The 21,585-nt window shown below is 42.4% G+C and overlaps 1 protein-coding gene across 4 annotated transcripts in view; it reads right to left on the bottom strand.

Annotated features, from left to right (window-relative positions):
* ALG8 (ALG8 alpha-1,3-glucosyltransferase) overlaps positions 1-21,585 on the bottom strand; it is a 496,629-nt gene that overhangs the window by 448,901 nt on the left and 26,143 nt on the right. For all 4 annotated transcript variants that reach the window (XM_069639932.1, XM_069639934.1, XM_069639935.1 and 1 more), the window contains one exon: positions 958-1,036. In XM_069639932.1, coding sequence (XP_069496033.1) covers positions 958-1,036 — 79 coding nt within the window. The remainder of the gene's footprint in view (positions 1-957; positions 1,037-21,585) is intronic.

Consider the following 21,585-nt stretch of genomic DNA (forward strand, 5'->3'; position numbering starts at 1 on the left):
CTCTTTTAGCTTTACGTAAGGTTTGAAGCTCAGAAGAGAACCATTTATTGAGTATAAGTGGAGATAAATGGTTGAGGGCCTTAAGTAGGTTCTGGTTGAGGAGGTCAACCATTATAGATGGATCTATGTCAGGCGCAAGCTGTTAGTGGGTGATGGGTTTGTGTAGGAGAGGTATGCTTTCTAATGTGATAAAACAGTAATTTCGGGTGATTACTGGTGGTGCTTGGAGGTTCTTAGGTGTTGCTTGTTTAGAGTCATTGATTTCGAAGGAGATAACATTGTGATCTGACAAAGCACATGGGGAGTTGGATAGGATTTTCATATTGCAGTTGAAATCTGCTATCCAATCTAAAATTCTGCCTTTGCAGTGTGTAGGGTCAGATATGCGCAGTGTGAAGCCTAGTTCTGATATCGTGTTTTGGATGGCCAAGGCAATGGTGTCTGAGTTGTCCAAAAGGCCAAGATTCAAGTCGCCTAGTAACAGGATTTGTGATCCAGGTTTGGTCCTTTGTGTGAGGAGGTCTGTGATGTCTTCCTCAAAAGAAGATAACTGACCAGGAGGTCTGTATAGAATGTGGATGAGTCGTGTCCTCTCTGCTGAGAGAGGGAGTTTTACAGTAAGTAGTTCCCCAGAGGGGAAAGGTGTACTCGTACTTTCTCTGATAGCAAGTTCGTTTTTGGCAATAATAGCTACCCCACTACCTCTCTTGATGGTTCTGTCAGTTCTGAAGATATTATAGTCTGGGACAGCTAGTATGAGCGCAGGACCTGTAGCAGGATGAAGCCACGTGCTAAAGCACCACCTATGATACAAATCTAAAAACAAATCAAATCAAGGGGTTGCTTTATGAGAAGTCGAAACAAAGGGCCCATCCTTTTTTGGCAAATAGAAATAATACATCAATTAGGCATACTTAACACGAGTGTATGTTTATTTGTAAATAAAAGAATACTTACTTCATAGTACCACTGTGACACTGGTAGGCTATGGGTAATGGCAAGCCAGTTTCTATGGACTTCAAAATCTGTAGAGTGGCTGTAAATTAAAGTACCATCATTACTAATTCAATAGAAAAAAGGATTAAGAGTAGTTTAAATCATTTAAAATCAGAAATGTCAGCATATCTTCATGTAGAGCATATTTAACACTGGGTTTTGGATCAAATGTTAGGAGAAGTAAAGTAGTCTGAGAAAGGAACACAGATCACCTGGTATTGCCAAGCCGACTTTTTATACCTTACTTCAAATTGACAAGAATCCTGCTCACAAAACCACAAATGTCCTGGGTGTTAGTCTTAGCAGTGCATGGTATGGTGGTGGCAAGAGTAATGGTTGCATAGCTTACCATAACCAGTGAATTTCTTGGGATTTTCGATTTTACTTCTAACCGTAATGTCCCTTCAACAAAGTTTTTTCTCTGAATTTGATAGGTTTTTGTTAGTGCAGCTTAACCATAACGTCCCTTTAATGTTTTTTCTGTGCATTTCATCGGTTTTTATTAGTGAAAGGTTTCATGATGTTTATTCACTGTATATAAGTTATTAATAATACCTCTTTTAACATATATGAAAAGTATAAACCTCCTTTAACAAACTTTTTTTGCAATGCATACTGATGTGTTTGGTTATCAGCAGCGCATGCTGACGATGCAAGTCATGGTTGAATTGCCTTGGGCATGAGGCTCGAACAAGTCCCCAGCCCCACCAAACCACCACCGTTATCCACTGCACCTATCCTGCACTCTATTTCAGTGCCCACTATACCATCATTATGTGACCAATGGCCAGTGCTCATGGCTTGCAGCCATGCCCACTCTCCACAATCCATGGGGCCTGGGATTTGGCCATGCTGCATGCCTCAATAGGCAAATCAGAGTAGATATTTGTCCTTGCCGAGGGCCAGGCCCACTGCCTAGGCACCAAAGGTATATTACAATTTTTTGTACTTACATTTTGACACATTGGAAAAAGCAAAAAGCACAGGACAGATATGCAAAACCATGTTTTCAGAAACTTGCTGATCCTCCTTGCGCAAGTTTGCTGCAATCCCGTCCAGCACTTCGGGATGTAACCGCAAATAGAATCGTTTTTTCCCCATTCAAACCTATCACGATTTTGAAAACCTTGACCTCATAGCCAGTCCCTAGTGGCCATGCCCACTTTGACCCCATTGCCGTTACCTGGTGGCCATGGCCACAGGCTATACCTCTGTCACCAAAGTTATAGCACTATTTTATGTACCTATATTATGACACTTTTCAAAAAATAAAACACAGACACATTTGCGAAACCATGATTTCGGGTCCTTGCCAATGCGCCTCGCACAAGTTTGCTGCAAATCTGTAATATAACCTAGCCCCCGCTTGACCAAATCCATTATAACTTTGCACAAACATTCAAGGTTGGGTCTATCACCTTTTTGCAAACTGTCGTGCAGATTCGTCTAACAGCACCAAAGTTATAAGCCATCTAAACATTTTGAGACTCTCACTCATTTTGCCCACTCTTGACAAAATTCCACTAAACTTTGCAAAAACTTTCAAAGTTGGGTCTAAAATCCATTTGCAAACTTGTAAGCAGATTCATCAAACGGCAGTAAATTTATAGCCGCCTCTAATTTTGCCCCCACTTTGCGAAACATCACCAAACATTGCAATTCGATGTTAGGTCTAAAACGATATTGCAAGATTTCATGCAGTTTCATTGAATGGTGCCAAAGTTATAAGCTATCCAAAAACTGCTCTTCACCGACCCTATAATGCAGAAATGTCCATGGATGTCCTTGACCTTTTGTCAAGTTCACAAGCATCCCAGCAATGTCCCCGAATATCTGAGATGTTAGCAGACTTTGGACAAGAAAAAAACACCAGATTAGTGGCTTTTTCTGAACATTTCCAATCCCATCCTCATTACCTCTCACCTCCCCAGAGATTGTTTCTGTAGAGAAGGCATGGTATCACAAGTATTGACGCTGACACAATGGATTCAATTTGCAAAACCTTTATTGATACTGTTGGGGTTGGAGAAACTCCTATTCTGCCCCATAACTAAGATGGGAGTAGTCTCGACCATCAAACAATGAACAAAACAGTCCTAATGGAGTCTGTCAAATCGAAATGGCCTAATACTAACAAAAACCTAATGCCTGGTCCCAGCTCTTGTACAATAAGTGTAAAAAGGAGAAAATGTATGCAAAAGGAAAAGTCTGTGTTCAAATGATAATGTGACTGAACCAGCTCTCCTCCCCACGTTAGGCCTCACAAGGTAAGGCGATCCTTGTAAGCAGGATGAAACATTCTGGCTCAGCTTTCAACACAGTACACCACCGTGGATCGAGGACCGGCTGGCATTCCACATTTTAAAGATCCTCTCTCTGGCTTTCAAAATAATGTTTCAACCAAAACGTTCACAAAAGGTCCCCCCTCTGCCGGGCTCAGAACTCTCATGATACAGTTCACACAAAGTTGCTTCCCCAAGCTTAATGCATTTCGGGTCTCCCTCGGACCACTTTCGGTTGTCGAAGTCTTTTGAATGCGCGTGGATTTTGGTTACTGACCACCGCAGGACCACTCCAACTCAACCTCCACTATTTACATTCACTCTTGCTGTTTGTTCGCTCTTTGGCTTTAAACAACGCACCTTTCATGGAGACTTTCAAATGGGCTACTTCCTTTCATTGGACCACTCTGTTACTTAGTATCGCTTATCTTGCAGCCGTATTTCACTTTAAAGTTCATTCAAGGGTCTGCCTTTGTTCACGTTTCATCCACACGCGTGCAGCCTTCACTTGTGATGTGATGTTGCTACTTCATTCACTTTAACACACACCGGTCCCTCCGGTCACTTGCCAACTCACCGGCTGTGTACTTCTTTCTTGTTTGGCGCTTTCCGATTTTTGAGTCAAGGTTACCACAGGCTTGCCCTCAACTCCCCAACTCTGCCGTTCACCCAGGAGGGTTGCTGGCATCCTTGAAACAGAATGCCATCTTCACTTGTGGGATCTGGCCTTCTCCATGTGTCTTTCACAGCCTGTCTGAGGCAACGACTACCAATAGGGAAACTTTGGGGTTTTCGGCCCGCTACTCTCGTCCCTTAGTCTATTGCTATGCTTCAGTAGGTGTGCCTTCCTCCTGGAAGTGCTGCTCGTTCTCGTGTTCCACCTTGCTCAGAGCGTCTCTTTAGGTGTTGTCTTTCATTAATGTGATGAGAGCCAATTGGTATCAGGTGTATACACAGTGCCTGACTTTGCTTGACCCGATTAACGGGACATGTCCAGTACGATGTGATAGAGTTAGTATGGTTACCCTTAGTCACCCTCTTCCTGGGCCCAGTGTTTGTGCAAAAAAGGGGGCCGAGAATGGGACTTCGGTAAATCCTAAAATATTAGGATGTGGTAGATGAACAAAAGAGGGGGGGAATACTGCATCTCACCATCGGCTATTTCACCCACACTACCGAAAACCCCTCACGCAGGTGATCCCCCCGCACTGGTCCATCCCTAGGAACTGGATCCAAACGCAATGGCTGTGTCCTGGTCACCTGGATGAAAAGTACCCTTTGGTTTCTCACATTTCATTGGTTTGACAAGTGTAAAGTTGTGTTTAATATGTTTTTACCATGATGTCTGCAGACTACAGGTGTAGTTCGCAAATCCAACATGGCATCCGTTTCAGAAGTTTTGATGCACCTCACGTTTTTAAGGGCGCAATCAGCAGGCACGTACAATGTCCGCAAACGTTACGCTGCTCTCTGATTTGTCCAGAGGTGTCAGCGGATACCGAATACAGAAGTGAGTCAACGGACCGGACGCAGAAATCACTACATATTTTACCTGGACGGTTTTCACGCATTTGGGGCCAGGCCGCTCCTTCTAGTGCAAATTTGGTGCAAATCCTTCCAGTGGTTTAGGCTTTAGGCGTGAGCACATTTTAATTTCAATGAATGTCTATGAGGATTTCAAATGTTTTGTGACTCCCCCCCCCCCCATAACTTTTCCACGTTGACGAAACCGCACCAAACTTTGCAAAATCATTCGGAGATGGCCATATACTTTTTTTTTGCAAAGTTTGGTGAGGATTCATCGAGCGGTGACAATGTTATAAGCCATCCAATAAATGCCCTTACGATGGGTTGAGCAATGAAACCGTAACCACAGGGCCTCTACCGCAGGTCCTGTAATATTAATTCCTCTTATATTTCGAAAATATAAGCTGATACGTGTCACACACTGTTTGGTGCTTCCTTGAGGCTTAGTACATAAAATCAACCAACAAACTTGTTACCAGTATAACAATTTAAGTTTGTGACGTGGTGTTGTTAAGAAGGATTTCTGAACTCTGTTCTGGAGTAGCACAGGTTCAGAAGGCCAGCCTAGTTTCTTGGAACAGGGTAACCTCTGGACAAGCCAGACCAATCAGGGTAGCTATGGCAGGCGGTCAAGACTAAGTCTCAGGAGGGGTGAGGGTGACTGAAAGACCTCATTTAGCATACAAAGCAAGGACACTTACAAATTACTCCAGGGAGTTGTTATATTAAAAATATAGACACATTTATTACAAGGCCTTTTTAACATAGACCACAGCAAAGAATCACAGCAACACTAAGTAAACCAATACATCACACTCAATACAATATATATACAAGACCAATGGGGTCTAAAGGGTTAAACGCACGAAATGTGTTGACAACCTAGAGGGGAAGAAAACAGGCAGTGCAGGTAATCTTTAGACCTAGTTCCACATCAATAATACACCTAAGAGATAGTCCAAGCCCTAAGAAGAGAGGTGCCTTGTGCTCAATAGTACATGCACGGGCTTGTGCCTATGGGCAGGATAGGATCTCTTCAAGGGTCTCTAGCAGCTCAGGAAGGTGGATGATGCGATGCAGAACAAGTTCCCACTATTCACGATGGACCTCCACTTGAGGGCAGAGACAGTTTGAGAGTGCCTGATGGAGTCGCTATTTCGCAATAGCTGTAGAAATGAAAGGGGCCCTCAGGGGCCACTTGTGTGTAAAAATGGGCTCCTGCGCTAGGGGCCACCGGTTGGGGTAAGGACTACTCACCGGTCCCCGAGGCAGGCAGACCCAAACTTCGCCAGTACAGTCCACTTCGCTGGCAGGTTCGAATGCGGCAAAAAGGACGTCTCGGCACCTTGTAGTTCCCAAGATACAGCGATGATTCCCAAACGGGACAGTGGCGATTTCTCCGCTCAGGGTGGAGGAACTGGCCCAGTTTCACTGCAGCAGGATTCAGGGGCAAGAGGGTCACAAATGCAGCGAACTTGCACAGGTCGTTGCCACGGCAGGGCAACACGGTAACCGCGTTTACTCCGGTCCTGGCGCACTCATCTCACTTCAGACCTGGTAACGCCAAGTGTACGAAATTCGGTTTGAGGGTGCCGGGGACACAGAGCTAGCAGTATACCAAGTTTCAAGGGCCTCCTCGAAACAACGGCGGAGACAGAGCAAAGGTCCTGCGTAAGCTTGTCAGCCCACTGGTTGGCCCAGGGACACTTCCGAGAAGGCTTACTTGCAGGGTTTGATGTGGGTGCCGAGAATAGTTGGTCCCACTATACTAATGGGTCGACGCGTCTTCGCAGACCTTTTAGGACAACCATAGGCAGAGGGGTCCCACAGGACGACAGCGGGCTCAGGGTGCCAAACCTTCCAGCGGGTCACCAGCGGTCCCTCGACTCGGCTTCTTGTGGCAGTATACTTGGCTCCTATCCTTTGTTCGGTGTGAACTCAGGAGATCGACCTGGTAGTGGTGTTTTCAGCCTCCTCTTACCCAAAGTTCCCTTTGCGCCAAAACGGGGAGGACCCAATGGGAGATCTGCTCACAACCACACACTCCATACATGGACCAATCACGGACCACAGTGGTCCCAGGCATTCAGGGCATTCCAGACTCTCTGGCACCCAGGATGTGTATTGGGATCAGACATCCCAGCCCACATCCTGGAGGCACACACACAAGGCATGCAGAAGCCCGCAAAAGCATTGGGATTCGCGGGAAAGTGCATGACCAAATAAGGACTGAACCGGCTCAACTCGACCTGGGGAAGGTGAAGGGGCAAGATGGCCAAAGGACAGGACAAAGAACCTCGTGGCATGGCCATTTTGGAGCCAGGCCACCTAGTCGTGCCAAACGCGGTTAACGCGGTTAACATGGCACGAAAGGGTTAAAAATAATGCGAAAAGATAGCTGCCACCAGTCCTCTGCATGACACATCTGCACAGTTCATAAAAAGTCCATCAAGAGTTTCTACGGCCTTTGAAAACGACTAGAGACCCAAGTGTGCTGTATTGTAAGATACATTGCAAACGTGTTACATGTTGCACAGAAGCTGCAACATGAGGAAAGGACTATGGGAAACAAAGTCTCCCAGTACTGACTGTCTTAAGGGCATGTCAGTTTCCCCATAAAAAGTGAGTGAAATCCCAGAGGAGTGCAGCTGAGGGCTGTGCTTCTCTGGCAAAGCCAGTCAACTGTGTTTAAACAGTAGCAAAAATTTGGGGGTTGACACATAGAGGGAAAATTACATTCAATTATTAAATCTTTCCTAACAGGTGTGTATCAGGAGTAAACAATGTAAGGTGCAAGCTACTAGCCAGTCATAAAATGTCACTTGCCACCTACATTTTCCACATGCACATAGCACATAATTCCTTAATCACCAAGAGTCATTGATCACCTGCCAATCAATAGAGTTGAGGGCACATTTTGAGGCCTGTAGTCTGTAGCCCTCTCTTCACGGCTGCTACACGTTTGATCTTGTCAAACCATTGACACAATGTGTCTGGTACCATGTCTCTTAAAGGCACAAGAATTTGAAGGGGGAAATGTTGCCAAAAAAATACACATCCTTAAAATGCCTATGTAAGCCTGCTAAATTCCCAGATTGAAGCCCAACTCCAAAAGACCAAGGCAACACAGACAAAGTGGACAGAATATGTAACAGTGATATTGTTGAATATTAAAGGCTTCACATAAAAAAGAAAGATGTTCAGCCGATTGGGTGCAGCCCTCAATATTCACCATATCTCTTTTTTTTTTGTTGGTTTTTTTTGGATGTTTTAGTTTGTTTCTCAAACTTTTCCATCGTTGTGAAAGTTATGTGGGGTAATAAGAAAATTAAAAAGAGTGGTGTGAGAGAAATAAAAAAAAAAATAATAATAAAAAGAGAGAAGGATGACAACCAGGCTCTGGTATAGTTCAACGTTTTTTCCCCGTTTAGATCAAGGATACTGGACAGAAAGAGGGTGATTGTATATATGTATTTGTTGTTGGTTCCACTGAGAATGGTCGCCCATCTTTCTTCTGTGTTCATTTGTTGTGTAGCCAGATCAAAGTAAGAGCCAAATTGGTTGCGTTTCCGGTGTGGTTTCAATTTTGCAGAAGTGACAGAAATTTTATTCCTTCGAGATTTGTCGTGTTATGGCAAGGTAGAATTTTGTTGGTAAGATGTTCAGCCGGATTCTTATAAATGTTGATCTGATGGTTTGATCAGGAAATAATAGCAGGTACGGCTGTGGTTCATGTATTTTTCTGTTGTCTTTGTTACATTGGAGCGTTTGTTTGTAGGTGTTTTTCTGTTGGATGGTTTTGATCCAGTCGTTCTGTAGCAGTTTGGTTTTGGCATGTTGGGGGCGCATGATTAAGAGTTCCTCTGAAATCTCTTCCTGCTCCATTTCTTTAGTAATAGATTTTTTCCATTTTTCTAACACCGTGGTGTTAAAGGTGTTTATTTGGGTTTTCAGGATTTGAATAGCAGGGGTTTTGGCGTCCGATAGTATTTTGCGGTAGCTATCTAGTCGTTTCCAGCATACGATAGATCCGATGGATTGTGTTGCTAGTTCATATCGTAGTCTCGGCATTGGATATGAATGCGAAAGAGATAGTATCTTGCGCCAGAAGATTGACTTGAATTTCGCCCAGTTTACTTTTTCTGTGTTCATCATTGCTTCAGTTCCGTATGTTATTATCGGAATATATTTTTGCCGGTAGTACGCAATGATCGGTTTAAATGAAAATCTCCCATATTTCCTGTGGAGAATGCATCCTTGCCGTGCCAGTGTTTGAGCCTTTTGTTCTACTTTGTCCAGCCATTGTGGTTCGGTCTTTGATTGATTGATTAGTATGCCTAGGTATTTGAAGGTTGTGACATTTTCTAATCGTAGTCCATTGATGATAAAATAAGGTTGTTGTTTTGAATTTGATTGTGGTTTCGTTAGCTGCATGGTCTTTGTTTTAGAGATGTTAATTGTTAATTCATTTTCATTCATGTAGTTGCTGAGTGATGTCAAAGCAGCCTGTAGTCCGGAAGGAGTTTTGTCAAGCAGGATGATATCATCTGCATATGCCATAAGAGGTACTGGTATTGAATTTATTTTCAGTGGATTAGTTTGAATGCTTGACAAATGTTGTTCAATATCTGATGTAAAGAGGTTATAAAGAGTTGCTGCTAAAGGGCAATCTTGCTTTAGGCTGTTAGATGTGTGTATTGGGTTGGTAGTCAAACCTTGTTTTGTCAGTCTCACTTTTATTGAGGTTTGTGAGTAAAGTAAAATGATTGGTTCCAAAATGTTTGAAGGACAATTCCGTGTTTTAAGTTTTGTCCAGAGCTTTTGTTGTGGTATGGCGTCAAAGGCCATCTTTAGGTCGATGAATGCTGCATAGATCGTGTTCTTATTGTTGATTGCTTCGTATTTGATGAGATGTAATATTAATAGGTTGATGTTCGTACCGACATTCGGAGTGAAACCTTTCTGTCGTGTTGAGAATCGTCCGTTACAAGTAGCCCAAGAAGTGAGATGTCGCAGAAGTGCTGTTGCAAAAGGTTTTCCAAGAGGGTCCAAGAGAGCAATTGGGTGGAAGTTCTGTGGTAAATCGCGGGGTCCCAGTTTGTGAATCGGGACTATTGTTGCCGTTCTCCATGTTGTTGGGATTTGGTTGTGTGTATTTATAATCTCAATTATCTGACATAAAGTTTGCCTATGCCGAGGGATCTTGTTTTAGTACAGCGTTTGTTAGGCCATCAGGACCAGGAGCTCTTGATGAATTAAGCTTATTGATCATGGATAAGAGGTTATCATGCAGGACAGATACTGTCCATTTTGGTTTGTTGATTGGATCTTCTGCTGATCGGTGAGATCGGTCCTCATAGATGGTCGGAAAATGGGTGATCCATGTTTGTTGTGATACGTTGGCCGTTAGCTTTTGTTGTTTTTGAGGGTTGTCGTTCAATAAATTCCAGAGTTCCCTTGTGTTATTTGATTGGTATGTTTTCATTATAGTTTCCGCATCCATTTGCAGCAAGATGGATTTTTGCGATTTTTTCCAGTTGTTATATTCTTGTTTCGATTTTGAGATCTGGGTATTATTTTCTGTTTTATTTTTCTTAAGGGGTCTTAACGATTTTGCAAGGACCTTCTTTTTTTCTGCAATTTCACAATTGTATGTGTGTAGGTGACTTCTTTTTGGGCAATTTTTGACTGTTTGTTTGAAAGGAAGCAGGATCCACTCGTAATTAATTTTTAGAGATCTGTCTTAGTGGAGGCAAGTAGTTTCATAGGTAATGATGATATCGCTGTTTGTGGAATTCGGAGTCACGAGGACGTTCCGTCGAGTTCAAATGTAGGTGTTTTCATGAGTGTTTCTTGTTTAATCACAGGATGCGAATATGCTGTTAGCTTGTTGTGATCACTGTTCACAGACTATCGTTTGAGCTGAGCTGACCGATTCTTGCAGATTTTGTGACAGAAATATATAATCAATGATTGCGACTGCAGAACCTTTAGCCCAGGTTGGAACGAAGGGAGTAGAATTGTTCCTTGAGTGGTTTAAGAGCGTGATATCTCGCGTCAATATTTCGTTCATCCATCTTGTTGCTTTAGGTGAAAGTTGCTCAGGAGGTCGTGGAGTACCATTTTGTGCGATTAGGTGGATGTTGAGATCGCCGCAAAGGATTATTTCTAGGTTGTGGTAGGTTCCAATTAAATTATCGATAGTGATGAAGACATCATCGATGAATACATCGGTAGTGATAGCTGCAGGATTCCAGTATAGATTCAGAATAGCAATTTTTGTTTCCTCAGTTTTTTTCTTTGGATTTTTCATCATTGTTGATATTATTGTTAATTGGATCCAAGGGTTGATATTTTCGTTCGCCACAACTTTCCATTGAGGGGTTGTTTTGATCAATGTAAGTAGGCCTGAAGCTGGCCTTCCTTGTTTTTTAGTTATAGCAGGGTTTAGAAAGGCCAGGAACCCATCGCATGGTGGCGGTTCGCTGATCCAAGTCTCTTGGAGACATATGATAAGGATATTTTCAAGGTCATTAGAGGGCTGAGTGAGCAAATGCAGGTTTCCTCTTGTATTCCATGAACAGAGTGACCATGTGATTTCTATGTTCTTTAGTTGTTATGATTCGGAGTACACTGTGCTTCTTGAGGATAGAGTTTCTGTATCATTTTTTTGGGTGGAAGGGTTTAACCCCCCCACTTCCCAACCTCCTGCCCTCTGACCTTAAATGGGGGTTTCACCGACGAATGTCCCTTTGCTTCTCCCCCCTTCCTGACAAAATACAACAGCCTAAACCCCAATCTCATCATAGACACACACACACACACTTCCATGACACAAATGCTCCTCCTGGACACCCACTCAAACACCCTTACACATAACTTATCCCCCGCCCCCACCCGGCTTCGTTCTCCCTCAACATACACACACAGACACACACACACACACACACACACACACACACACGCGCGCGCTTCGGCCGCGTCTTCCATCTTAGTCAGCCTCTGTGCGCACTCGTTTGCGGCAGGGCGTGACATTTCGATTTAGAAAGACCGTTCTGAGCGTGTCAGAGCGGTATTTCCAAATCATTGGGTGGGGGGTGGAGTAAAAAAAAAAGGGTTACAGATTTTCTGTATTCTTGTGGCAACCTAAGTAAGGGACTATCCAAGTATAAGAATCTCCCCTTACAGTATCCCCTTTTGCTGCTTCCATGGGCTGGTCCATGTAGAGCCTATCAAATTGTTAAATGAGGTTCTTAGTCTCCCCAAAACGACTCCAGAAGCAGTGCTTTAAATGGGCCGGTCCTACCCAGCCCTCAGTACTTGCACTTCTTATTTTTTAGAAACTGAGTACCTGCACTTCTCAAAGCCAAAAAGACAGTACTGATACTCAACTACATGGTGAGGTGAAAGTTAAAGCATTTCATTTAAATGGATTGCAATAAAGGACTAAGCTCCTGCAGCCTTTGTTGGTTAAGGTTGTGCTTTCTCCCTCCTCTCTCCCCCACCCGCAGTGTCCATAATGTCTCCTTCAAGACCCACACTGCAGAACAAAAGCAGAGCTAAACATGCATCCCCAGAGCTGACAGCACACTAGGAATAGAGCACTAGTTCACATATTGGGCTGTACCTGTTACTCATGGGGTCCCTTGGGAGTTTTCTTATGGAGCACGTATTGATTTGCAGAGCTTGGAGAATTACTTTTTTTGCTACTTTTCTTTATTAGCAGTGCCTTTTCTAATATTGAAATGTTTACGTAATTGGAACTGGGATAAATGTTTCGGACTTAAAAACCACACAGGAGCAATAATAAAATTCCCTTTTTGATCCAAAGTTGATGTCGATGAAGTCTGCTAGTTTGACACACAAATAAGGAAGTCATGTTATATTGTAATCATCATTTATATAGCGACCTATCCCCATTTGTATGGCCTCAATGCCCTTTGTGGTTGGAACGCCCTCGGGGACCGAAATCCATTTATGAGAGATGCTAAGAGTTAACTTTAAGAAGCGTTTCTGCCTTCTGCCAGGTTAGGACTTAGGAGGATTGGCTGGGCCCCAATAAGCAGCACTGAGGTCAAGCACTTGGGTGGGAGCTGTTGGGTGATTAGGATGGAGCGCTAGTGCAGGAGATTTGATGTGTGCCCAGCTAGACCAATTATTTCACGTAGGTTGTCGCTGTATACTAATGGCAGAAGTGTTGAGGTACATCAGGGGTTTCAGTGTGGACGGCTATGCGAGCTGCTAAACCAGATTTTAATAGCCATAGCTGCATTCTAGAGTGCATGCATGGCGAGCCGTGCCTACGGCTTTTGTCCATGGACGTGGTGCGAGTTATACATACCTTAGTTTCAGGCAGATTTTTGTTCGGTGTCATTTTCGTAGGTCTCTCAAGATGATGGATTGGTCTTTCGAGTGCATCTTTGGAGGTATTAGCATACTCCCTTTGGGGAGGAACTGGCTGTTGCCGTCCTTTTGCTTATTGTAAAATATAGTTAACCACTTAGTAGTAAGGTTGGGATATTCCATAGTGGGTCCAGGTGGTGTGAGATTGGTGCCTTTTGTGGAGTGCAATAAGAAATAAATAGACCTTGCCCCCTATGGCCGAGACCAATAGTATTGTTTGCGTCCTGACAGAAAAAAACTGTCCAAGTGCTTCTTAGTGTGCCGCTGTTCCTACACCCATGTTGTTTAAGTGTGTTTTCCGTGCCCAATAACCCTGGTTTAACTGGCGCATTTCCTCACTACTCGCAGTGGGAACTATGGGTTTAGCGTTCTGTGTGCTTGGGTAAGCGCTTTCATAATTTGGTAGGGACATCCAGCTGATTGAGCAAATCATAGCTGTCCCCGCTTCAAACTGTCCCTGCTACCGTTGCTATCTCTAGCGGTCACCCTGAACGAGCATTTTGTCGCTGCGTCTTTAAAATGGCTATTCAAATTTTCTTTGCATAACAACAAACTTAAGGTATGTGTGAAAATATCCTAGATTGACTGGTTAACCAAAGTGTGTGATCCTTGGCAAATAATTTCATTTCAGTGTGCATTCAGAGTTCTCAAAGCCTGCCATCTTTTGCACATCACCATACTGGTGTCAAAACAGGGCAATCTGTGATTGCGGAGCGTCTTTCAGAGATGGTTGCATTAGGCTGACAAATCAAATTTAAAGTTAATGACTTAATAGTAAACCATTATAGTGAGATTTTGGTTAGAATCACTGATATGTTTCAGCACAGCATTCTGCACTATCCTTAGAGAGGCACAGTGCCACCTCACTGATGAGGCCCGACTAGGGTGAAACACGCGTCTGGGGTTGCTGTTGGTACTCTTGTTCAGAGGAGTACTGCCAAGCATTTCGGTGCTGGACTGCCCAGGTGGGTGGGACCAGACTGATATGCAAATGGAAATGTCTCCTCTGTGAAAGGTACAGTGAGCTAAAACGGGGTTGTAGATCCTGTGTGGGTACCTAACCATAGAACGGGTTATTTGTCCATGTTCGTTCTCGGTAGAGGGGCTCCCATAACTTAGTTGTTCTGCAAAGGCCATGCTCAAACAAATACAGAGAGTTAAAGAGTGTGAGAACATGATTGAAGTGGAAGTGTGGGGAGAGGGACACATAGAAACGGAAACAAATACAGAACGAGACACAAACAGCGAGGCACACATAGAAAATTAGACAAATGGGAGAACTGTGAAAATTGAGTGAGACATAGTGTGGGATTAACAAAACTGGGTCAATGAGCCTACGCTGCGCTCCGGCATTAGAGCGACATTCAGACCCTTCCAGACTTAAAGCCTAGATTGGCAAGTACCTGCACACCTTTTTTCCATTTAAAGCACTGTCCAGGTGGCATATACAAGCTGTATCTTGCAAATGTCCATTTGCAACCTAGGGAGAGTAAACCTGGTTTTATTTTTATAGGGTTGGAGGGGTCTTTTGCCCACATATGGTAGGGTTATAAAAGTCCCTGTGTGATTTACACACACTCACCGCTAACCTCTTCAGGGAACACGTGGACTCAGATAAGTTTCAAAATGGGAGTTCTCCTCTTTAACTGTGAAGATCTCTAAAAGCTTGTCCAAGAACAGATTATTACTAGGACTGAAACAATTTGGGTATGTTTTCTTGAAATGGCAATGTGGTTGGGGGTCTGCAACCTGTGTCTCTTTATATGTTTTGGACTGCAAGTCCCTTCCCTCTCCATTGACTATCCTGGATGGGGATGATGGGAGGTGTAGCCCAAACCATATGATGATCCAAAGGTTGCAGACCCATGTCTTATCCATACATGTATGAGTGGGATTAGTGGTAGCCCTATTGATTTCCAATTTCTAAATATTGATTTTATTTTCTTATTGTTCTCATTTTGAATTTTGGACTGGCCCAGCCATAACCTGTAGTTGCAGCATGCTATATGGAACTGGATTAATGGCTTTTTGTGCAACCAGGTTTCTTTGAAACTGCCCTGAGGTAGCCAGCAAGCTAATCCTTCTCACTTTGCCTGGATTTATTAAACTCCCCTCCGACAAGTAGCTGGCGCAAGAGTTTGAGCGCTCAGGATCCTGTGAGGATTAATTACGAATTATACCATTACCAGACAATTCTGGAAATAAGTGGCTAAAGAATTGGATATTTATGTCAATGTAATGTTTAGTAGCGATGGGCAAGTTATTTGAAAGAAGGATATGTGGTTGACACCACTACTTCTGCTAACCCAAAGCTGGTAAAATTGAGGACGACAACTCCCATTGCCAACAATACTTTTCTTTTGAGATCTAGCCCGATCGGCCTTCAATGTGAGCGTGGGGCGTTGAAAGATTCTGTGCCAGTAACACCTTCTCTGTATGTATTGGCAAAAGCAAAGTGTGTGTCTTAAAAAAAAAGAAAGTAAACATCCTTGTTTGGTTATGTCAATCAAGGTGGTTTCTGTTACAAGTACTTCAGGGTATGGTGTATCTCATGTTTGGTATGGAAAACTACATTCTGGCGAGTGTCATATTTTTATTGAATGCCCACCTTAGTATCCAGGGCAGATTTGGTGTCTTTCCTTGAGCCCTTATTTATATTGTACATGGATTATGTAGTTTCCTTCATGGTTTTTGTGTTTTTTGGTTGGCAGCTCTCCCTGGTGCTGTTAAAACCTTTGATTTAGGCCTGAAGGAAATAATTGGGGTTATCCAGTGCAACCTCAAATTGGGTGATAAACTCAGGCGTTAGTCTACCCCTTATTGAAGTTTCCCAAGCCCTTGAATTTTATTCAAGAGTTATGGCCCTGAACTACAGACCTAACAACTAAATTGATGCAGGTTGTTTGCTGTATAAAGAGTGTTTGGTCGCACCTTCTGAGAGGTTGTAACAAAGTGCATTCTTCATTGCACACACAATCTAATTAGGTTTAATCTAACCTGTGGGCTTACACTCCAATGCGCTAACCATTTTTACAATCAGTTGTTCCAATAGTATCCAACTCACTTCTTTACACCCTGGCACTTCTAGGCTGCATATGAGAAGCAAGCTTTAAACCCATAGACGCCTTACAAATATGAGGTTTAATAAGTTCTACACTATCCGCCAGCACCTATTGAGTTGTGTTATCAAACAGTATATATACTCAATAAGAGTTTAGGAACAAACAAACACCACATTTAAATTGTACATTAAGTATTTCCTTTAATTTCTATTCATCCTGAGGACATAGCCAACATGTGTTTCGACCTTTTCAACAGCGGCCTTCATCAGGGCTTTAAACACCACAAAGCAATCATGATGTAAAAACAAACAAAATTAAATTCGAATTATACACAGACCAGTGGCAGGCCAGCGATGTGTCACAATGTAGGGGAGTGAGGGAAACATGATAGATATATAGTACATGGAAAAAGAGAAAGAAAAGATACATTTCCACTTTTAGTCCACAACTAGTCAGAAAATGCTATTGATCGGTTTCAGAAGGCGGTCACTCGAGACATACACAAAGTAATAGACCAAAAAGAGAGAAAAAAGAAGAAGCCAACAAAACCTCACGCAAGTGGAAAGACAAGTGTTAGAGTGACTAAAAGAAGACACTCAGATTATAATTAAGCAAGCCGACAAAGATGTCAACATTGTCATAATGAGCAGGGATGATTATTTAACTATGGCCAATACACATCTAGAGTTACCAGGCTGTTATGAGAAATTGGGTACTACGTCAATCAAAGGAATAGTTAAAGAGGCTGAAGACCTGGTTACCAGATGGATGAGAACTGGTCTGCTAACAGATGAGGATAAAAGCTACCTGCTGATTACTACTCCTAAAATTCCAACAACATATTTTCTACCAAAAGTACATAAGGCATTTGGAATCATTTGGAATCATACCAGAACGAAGACCAATAGTAAGCGGTATCGGGTGGATAACCGAAATTCTTCTAAATATATTGTTGTTAGGGAGGTTTCTAAACGTCTGGCTTATTTGAGGGATACCATGCATCTCTCACAGATTTTGGAACATTTTGAAGGGGAGGATGATTACATTCTTGTGACACTTGGTGTTATGGTCCTGTACACTTCAATCCAACATGATATGGCATCAAGAACTATTAATTATACGTACGCAAAAGGATCAGGCTCATGCCTTTTGCACATAATAATGGTTAAAGATATGTTGAAGTTCACACGTAGAAATACCGTCTTTTTGTTTAACGAGAATTTGTTTACACAAATTAGGGGGGTGGCGATGGGAGCTAATTATGCCCCGTCACTTGCAAACATTTTCATGGGTGTTTTTGAAAATGAATATGTGTACTCTGACAATAAGTATAGATCAAGAATCAAATTGTGGACAAGATTCATTGATTTTTTTTTATTTGGCAAGGAAGTTCTTTGTGTTTGAAGGATTTCGTGAATTATCTTAATGTTAATGATTTTGGCATTCAATTCACATGCAACAGTCGTGTAACAGAGATTTACTTTTTAGACACTAGCTTGTATATTAAAGTGAATAGGATCATGTCAAAAACATATAGGAAGCCTACGGAAGTTAACTCTGTTTTGTTAGCAACTAGCTGCCATGCTTAAAGCGCTATATAAATTCAATAAACATAAACCAAGTTTTATTAAGAATATTCCGACTAGAGAATATATCCTGGACAAAAGATTTAAACAGAGGGGTTATGCAGTGGATATTGTAAAACAAAAAAAAAGCCTATTAGGGGTTGTAATCATACGTGACAAGCAAAATGAAAACTACAGTGGAGAAAACCCATCAAGGCAATCTATGAAAGCAGCTTTTTATGATGCTATGGAATAACAGAAACCTTAAATATGTTATCCTGTTTAAATTTTAATTTAGCTGCAAGGAATATGTAATGCAACTGGCCAATTTTACGTTATAGTGCCATTTTCTGGTCTTCAGAATGGGCCAACATCCTAACATGGTTTCTAGGGCCACGTGCCCTAAAGATATTTGTTGGCAAATATTCATCACTACAGCTGGATGTCAAGTTACATATATCATGTCTGCACCAGACACTGAGGGTATTGAGACATGTATTTTTATTACCTCATTGAGGAAGTCAGTGGTCTCAATTTGAGAATGTGTGGTACAAATGCTTATGTTCCAAAATGCTTCAGATTGTTGGACTCGGATAGGCCGGTTTCCAATGTTGTAGGTGTTTTTAAAATACAGCATCAATTTTAATATCTTGAACACATTGTGTTGTCTTTGTGTGCAAGGTGACTGTCACTTTTATGCTTCTGTATTGTAATCCAAGTAATTTTTTCTTACTAAATTTTCACTTCTGGGAATTTTGCCGATTGGTTTGGATTGCTTATTAATTGTTTAACTGCTGATTTAGAAGAGTGTTTGCTGTGTTGTGTTTAATGCTTATGCTATTGTTCTTAATTCATTACAATTGACTTTTATTTCTGGAGGAAAGTTCTTTTATATGTTCCTTTTACCGGTATGTGGTCTACTTTGACAGCAGCAACATATCCATTTATTTCCACACCACCCCATGCCCCATCCTTCCCGCCCAAATAGATCAAGCACATTTGTGGTGTGCCCCATGCAGCGGAAAATGGGAGCATGCAGAACATAAACCAGTAACAGTGTGAACAGCATGACTGCAGACAGTTCCCTTTTGATATGAATGCAAAAGAAATCTCCACCCCAGTTCCAGACTTGCGCACCTGACACCAGCAGTTATCCCCGCTCCTTCCCATTCTCTAACTTTTTCCATAACTGTGGGGACCCCTTCCTCGTGTGTGTGTGTGTTTATACCAGCTCTTTCATTTTAAACACCACTCCATTTCACCATATTTACGAGAGCTCTGCAGAGTCTCATTTCAGTTCCATTTCTCTTTTTTGCTATAATAAAAGACATCGGCAGGAAGAGTTTTTTATTTTACACCTGGTATATCCTGCTTCCTCGTATATTCCTAATGACACATGCGCTGGGTATAAATATACTAGCTTTTCCATTATTCTACTCAGTTGTGCCACTGCATCTTCCCAAACAGTCTAACCCCGGGGAGGTCACTGATCATGCAATAGAAATTACCCACTACCCTACAACCTCGCAAGTGTTCAAGGTCCCTCTATAAAGATGATGTCAATATGACTCAAATGATAAGAGACCTACTTCCATCCCTCCATCATGTGTCCCAACGATAGAAAGCAACTTTAATGTGTAGAAAAGTACATCAAATACATTATTTCATATCTCGACTATCTCACAATTCAAATATCAACTTTTGTATATGCAATAAAAGGAACAGTTCATGGTGGCATAAGATAGGATGGACAGTCCACGGGGTAGGGAGGATTTTCCAATAATTATAAAACGGATCCACAACATCACTTCAGGGCCAATCTCTCTGCCCAGTCTTCCCCCATCCAGCTGTAACCCTGCCACTCATATATGTTGATCTATGACAGGAGTTCTGCTGCTCAATGCAATTAAAGCTAATGCTAAGATTGTGGCTATTGTTATCGCCTTTACTGCATAAAGGCCACATACAAACCCTGTAATCATTGCCTTTCATCTAAGTGGATCTATGTGATTTCCGAGAGCAATCTGCTCGAAGTCCATTTGCACAAATATTTCGTTTACCACATTTTACTGCAAGAAATGTGGGGGAGACTCCCCGCAGACCCCCTTTTCCACCCCACCTTTGTAAATTCCGAACCCCCCCATTTGTTAAGCATTGCTTTCATAGCAATGATCTCCTTCCCTAAATCTTCTCCTCACCGGTTGATGCACACAATACTATTAGCAATCCAACGCCCCCCCCTTCATAACTGTTCTCACTCGTCTGCTCCCTCTCTAGTTCTCTCACTCTCTCTGCTTGCCTTCGCCCATGACCCTCTATTGTCCCACCACTAACATCTCCTTCACAGTCTTCTTTTTAACTATCACCTCTTTTCCACCAATACCCAGAACTTCTCTTTCCCCTCCTTCACCCCTTCAATCTCTGAATACTTCATCTTAATTCATTTTAAATAGCAGTTATCTGTCTCCCTGGCTGCAACGTCAATCCCACTTGCCCTTCTCCTATCCCCTTATTTTCAGATTTCCTCACGCCTCATCCATGGGCTTGCAACCTTGGGGTTATGTTTAATAGTGACCTTACACTCTTCCATTTCATCACTGCGACCACAACCAGCTTCAACTGCCTTACATTAGGAAAATATGCAGCAACTAACCCAGCACTCTACAAAAATTCTAATCTCCACTCTATACACTTTTGCTCCTCTCAACAAATTTCTCAACTTTACAATATAAAGTATAACACACCCACCACACACTTCTATCCAGGGACAGTATGATGAATGGCTTGTCATGCAAAATCGCTCTTTTCTTACATTCCTGCTCCTTTGCTTTAAATCACCACAGTCTGGTCCCGCAAACACTTTGCTGACTATATCTTCCGTTACTCACCAATCCCAATCTTTTCTCTGCGGCCCGCTTTTCCCCGCACCAAGCCTACAGATAAGGGGTGTGTCAGCCACTTTTACTCCCTGTAACTAGCAAGGACTTCCAAAAAAGAAAAACAGGGAGTAAAGATACTCTTAACCAAAAATAAGAAACCAACATGTTTTTGGTCCTCCTGCTTTCATCCACACAGCTCCATGAATATGTTTGTACCAGTAGTACACGTAGAGCCACAGGAAGAAACTATTAGTATCCCTGCCTGATCCAAAGAGGTACAAATGTATCTTTCAATTTGTATGAACTAGTTGTAAAGAAATATTTATTAAGAAACCATTTCTATTTTATAGTTAAATATTTTTCTCACTTATAAAACCACTCCCATTGGGAATGGGACTCACATTTGTACTCCCAAAAAGTAATTTTACCCCCCACTTTAAAAAATAGGGAGTACGATACTACCACTGACCGCACTTCCTTGCGCATTTGCTCCTTTTTTTTAATAGCCCCACTGGAATGCACCCCACCTCATCAAAGCCATTTCATCAGTAGAAGGCTTCAAAACAAGACACAAACTTCACCTGCTAACATCCAGAGGAGCCCTTCAACTTCAACCGCAACGGACCGATTTCTCACGCCTACATCCCTCCGTGCCACCTGTTGGATTATTTAGGTAATGTACTCCTGTCCATGTCCTTAGCATATGCCCAGGAATTACCATGTAGTCACCTAGTCAACTTCATTCAGTATTATGAAGCATTTAGTAAGACCCCAGTACTCGGGGATTACCTCTACCCTCTGTTGCTGGTTACCATGTACATCTTAGAAACAACATCGACCGCTTAAATAAATTCTGCTTAAACAAACTGCA

This window comes from Ambystoma mexicanum, chromosome 7q, assembly GCF_040938575.1.
Source record: "Ambystoma mexicanum isolate Mex_15411 chromosome 7q, UKY_AmexF1_1, whole genome shotgun sequence".
Lineage (NCBI taxonomy): Eukaryota > Metazoa > Chordata > Amphibia > Caudata > Ambystomatidae > Ambystoma > Ambystoma mexicanum.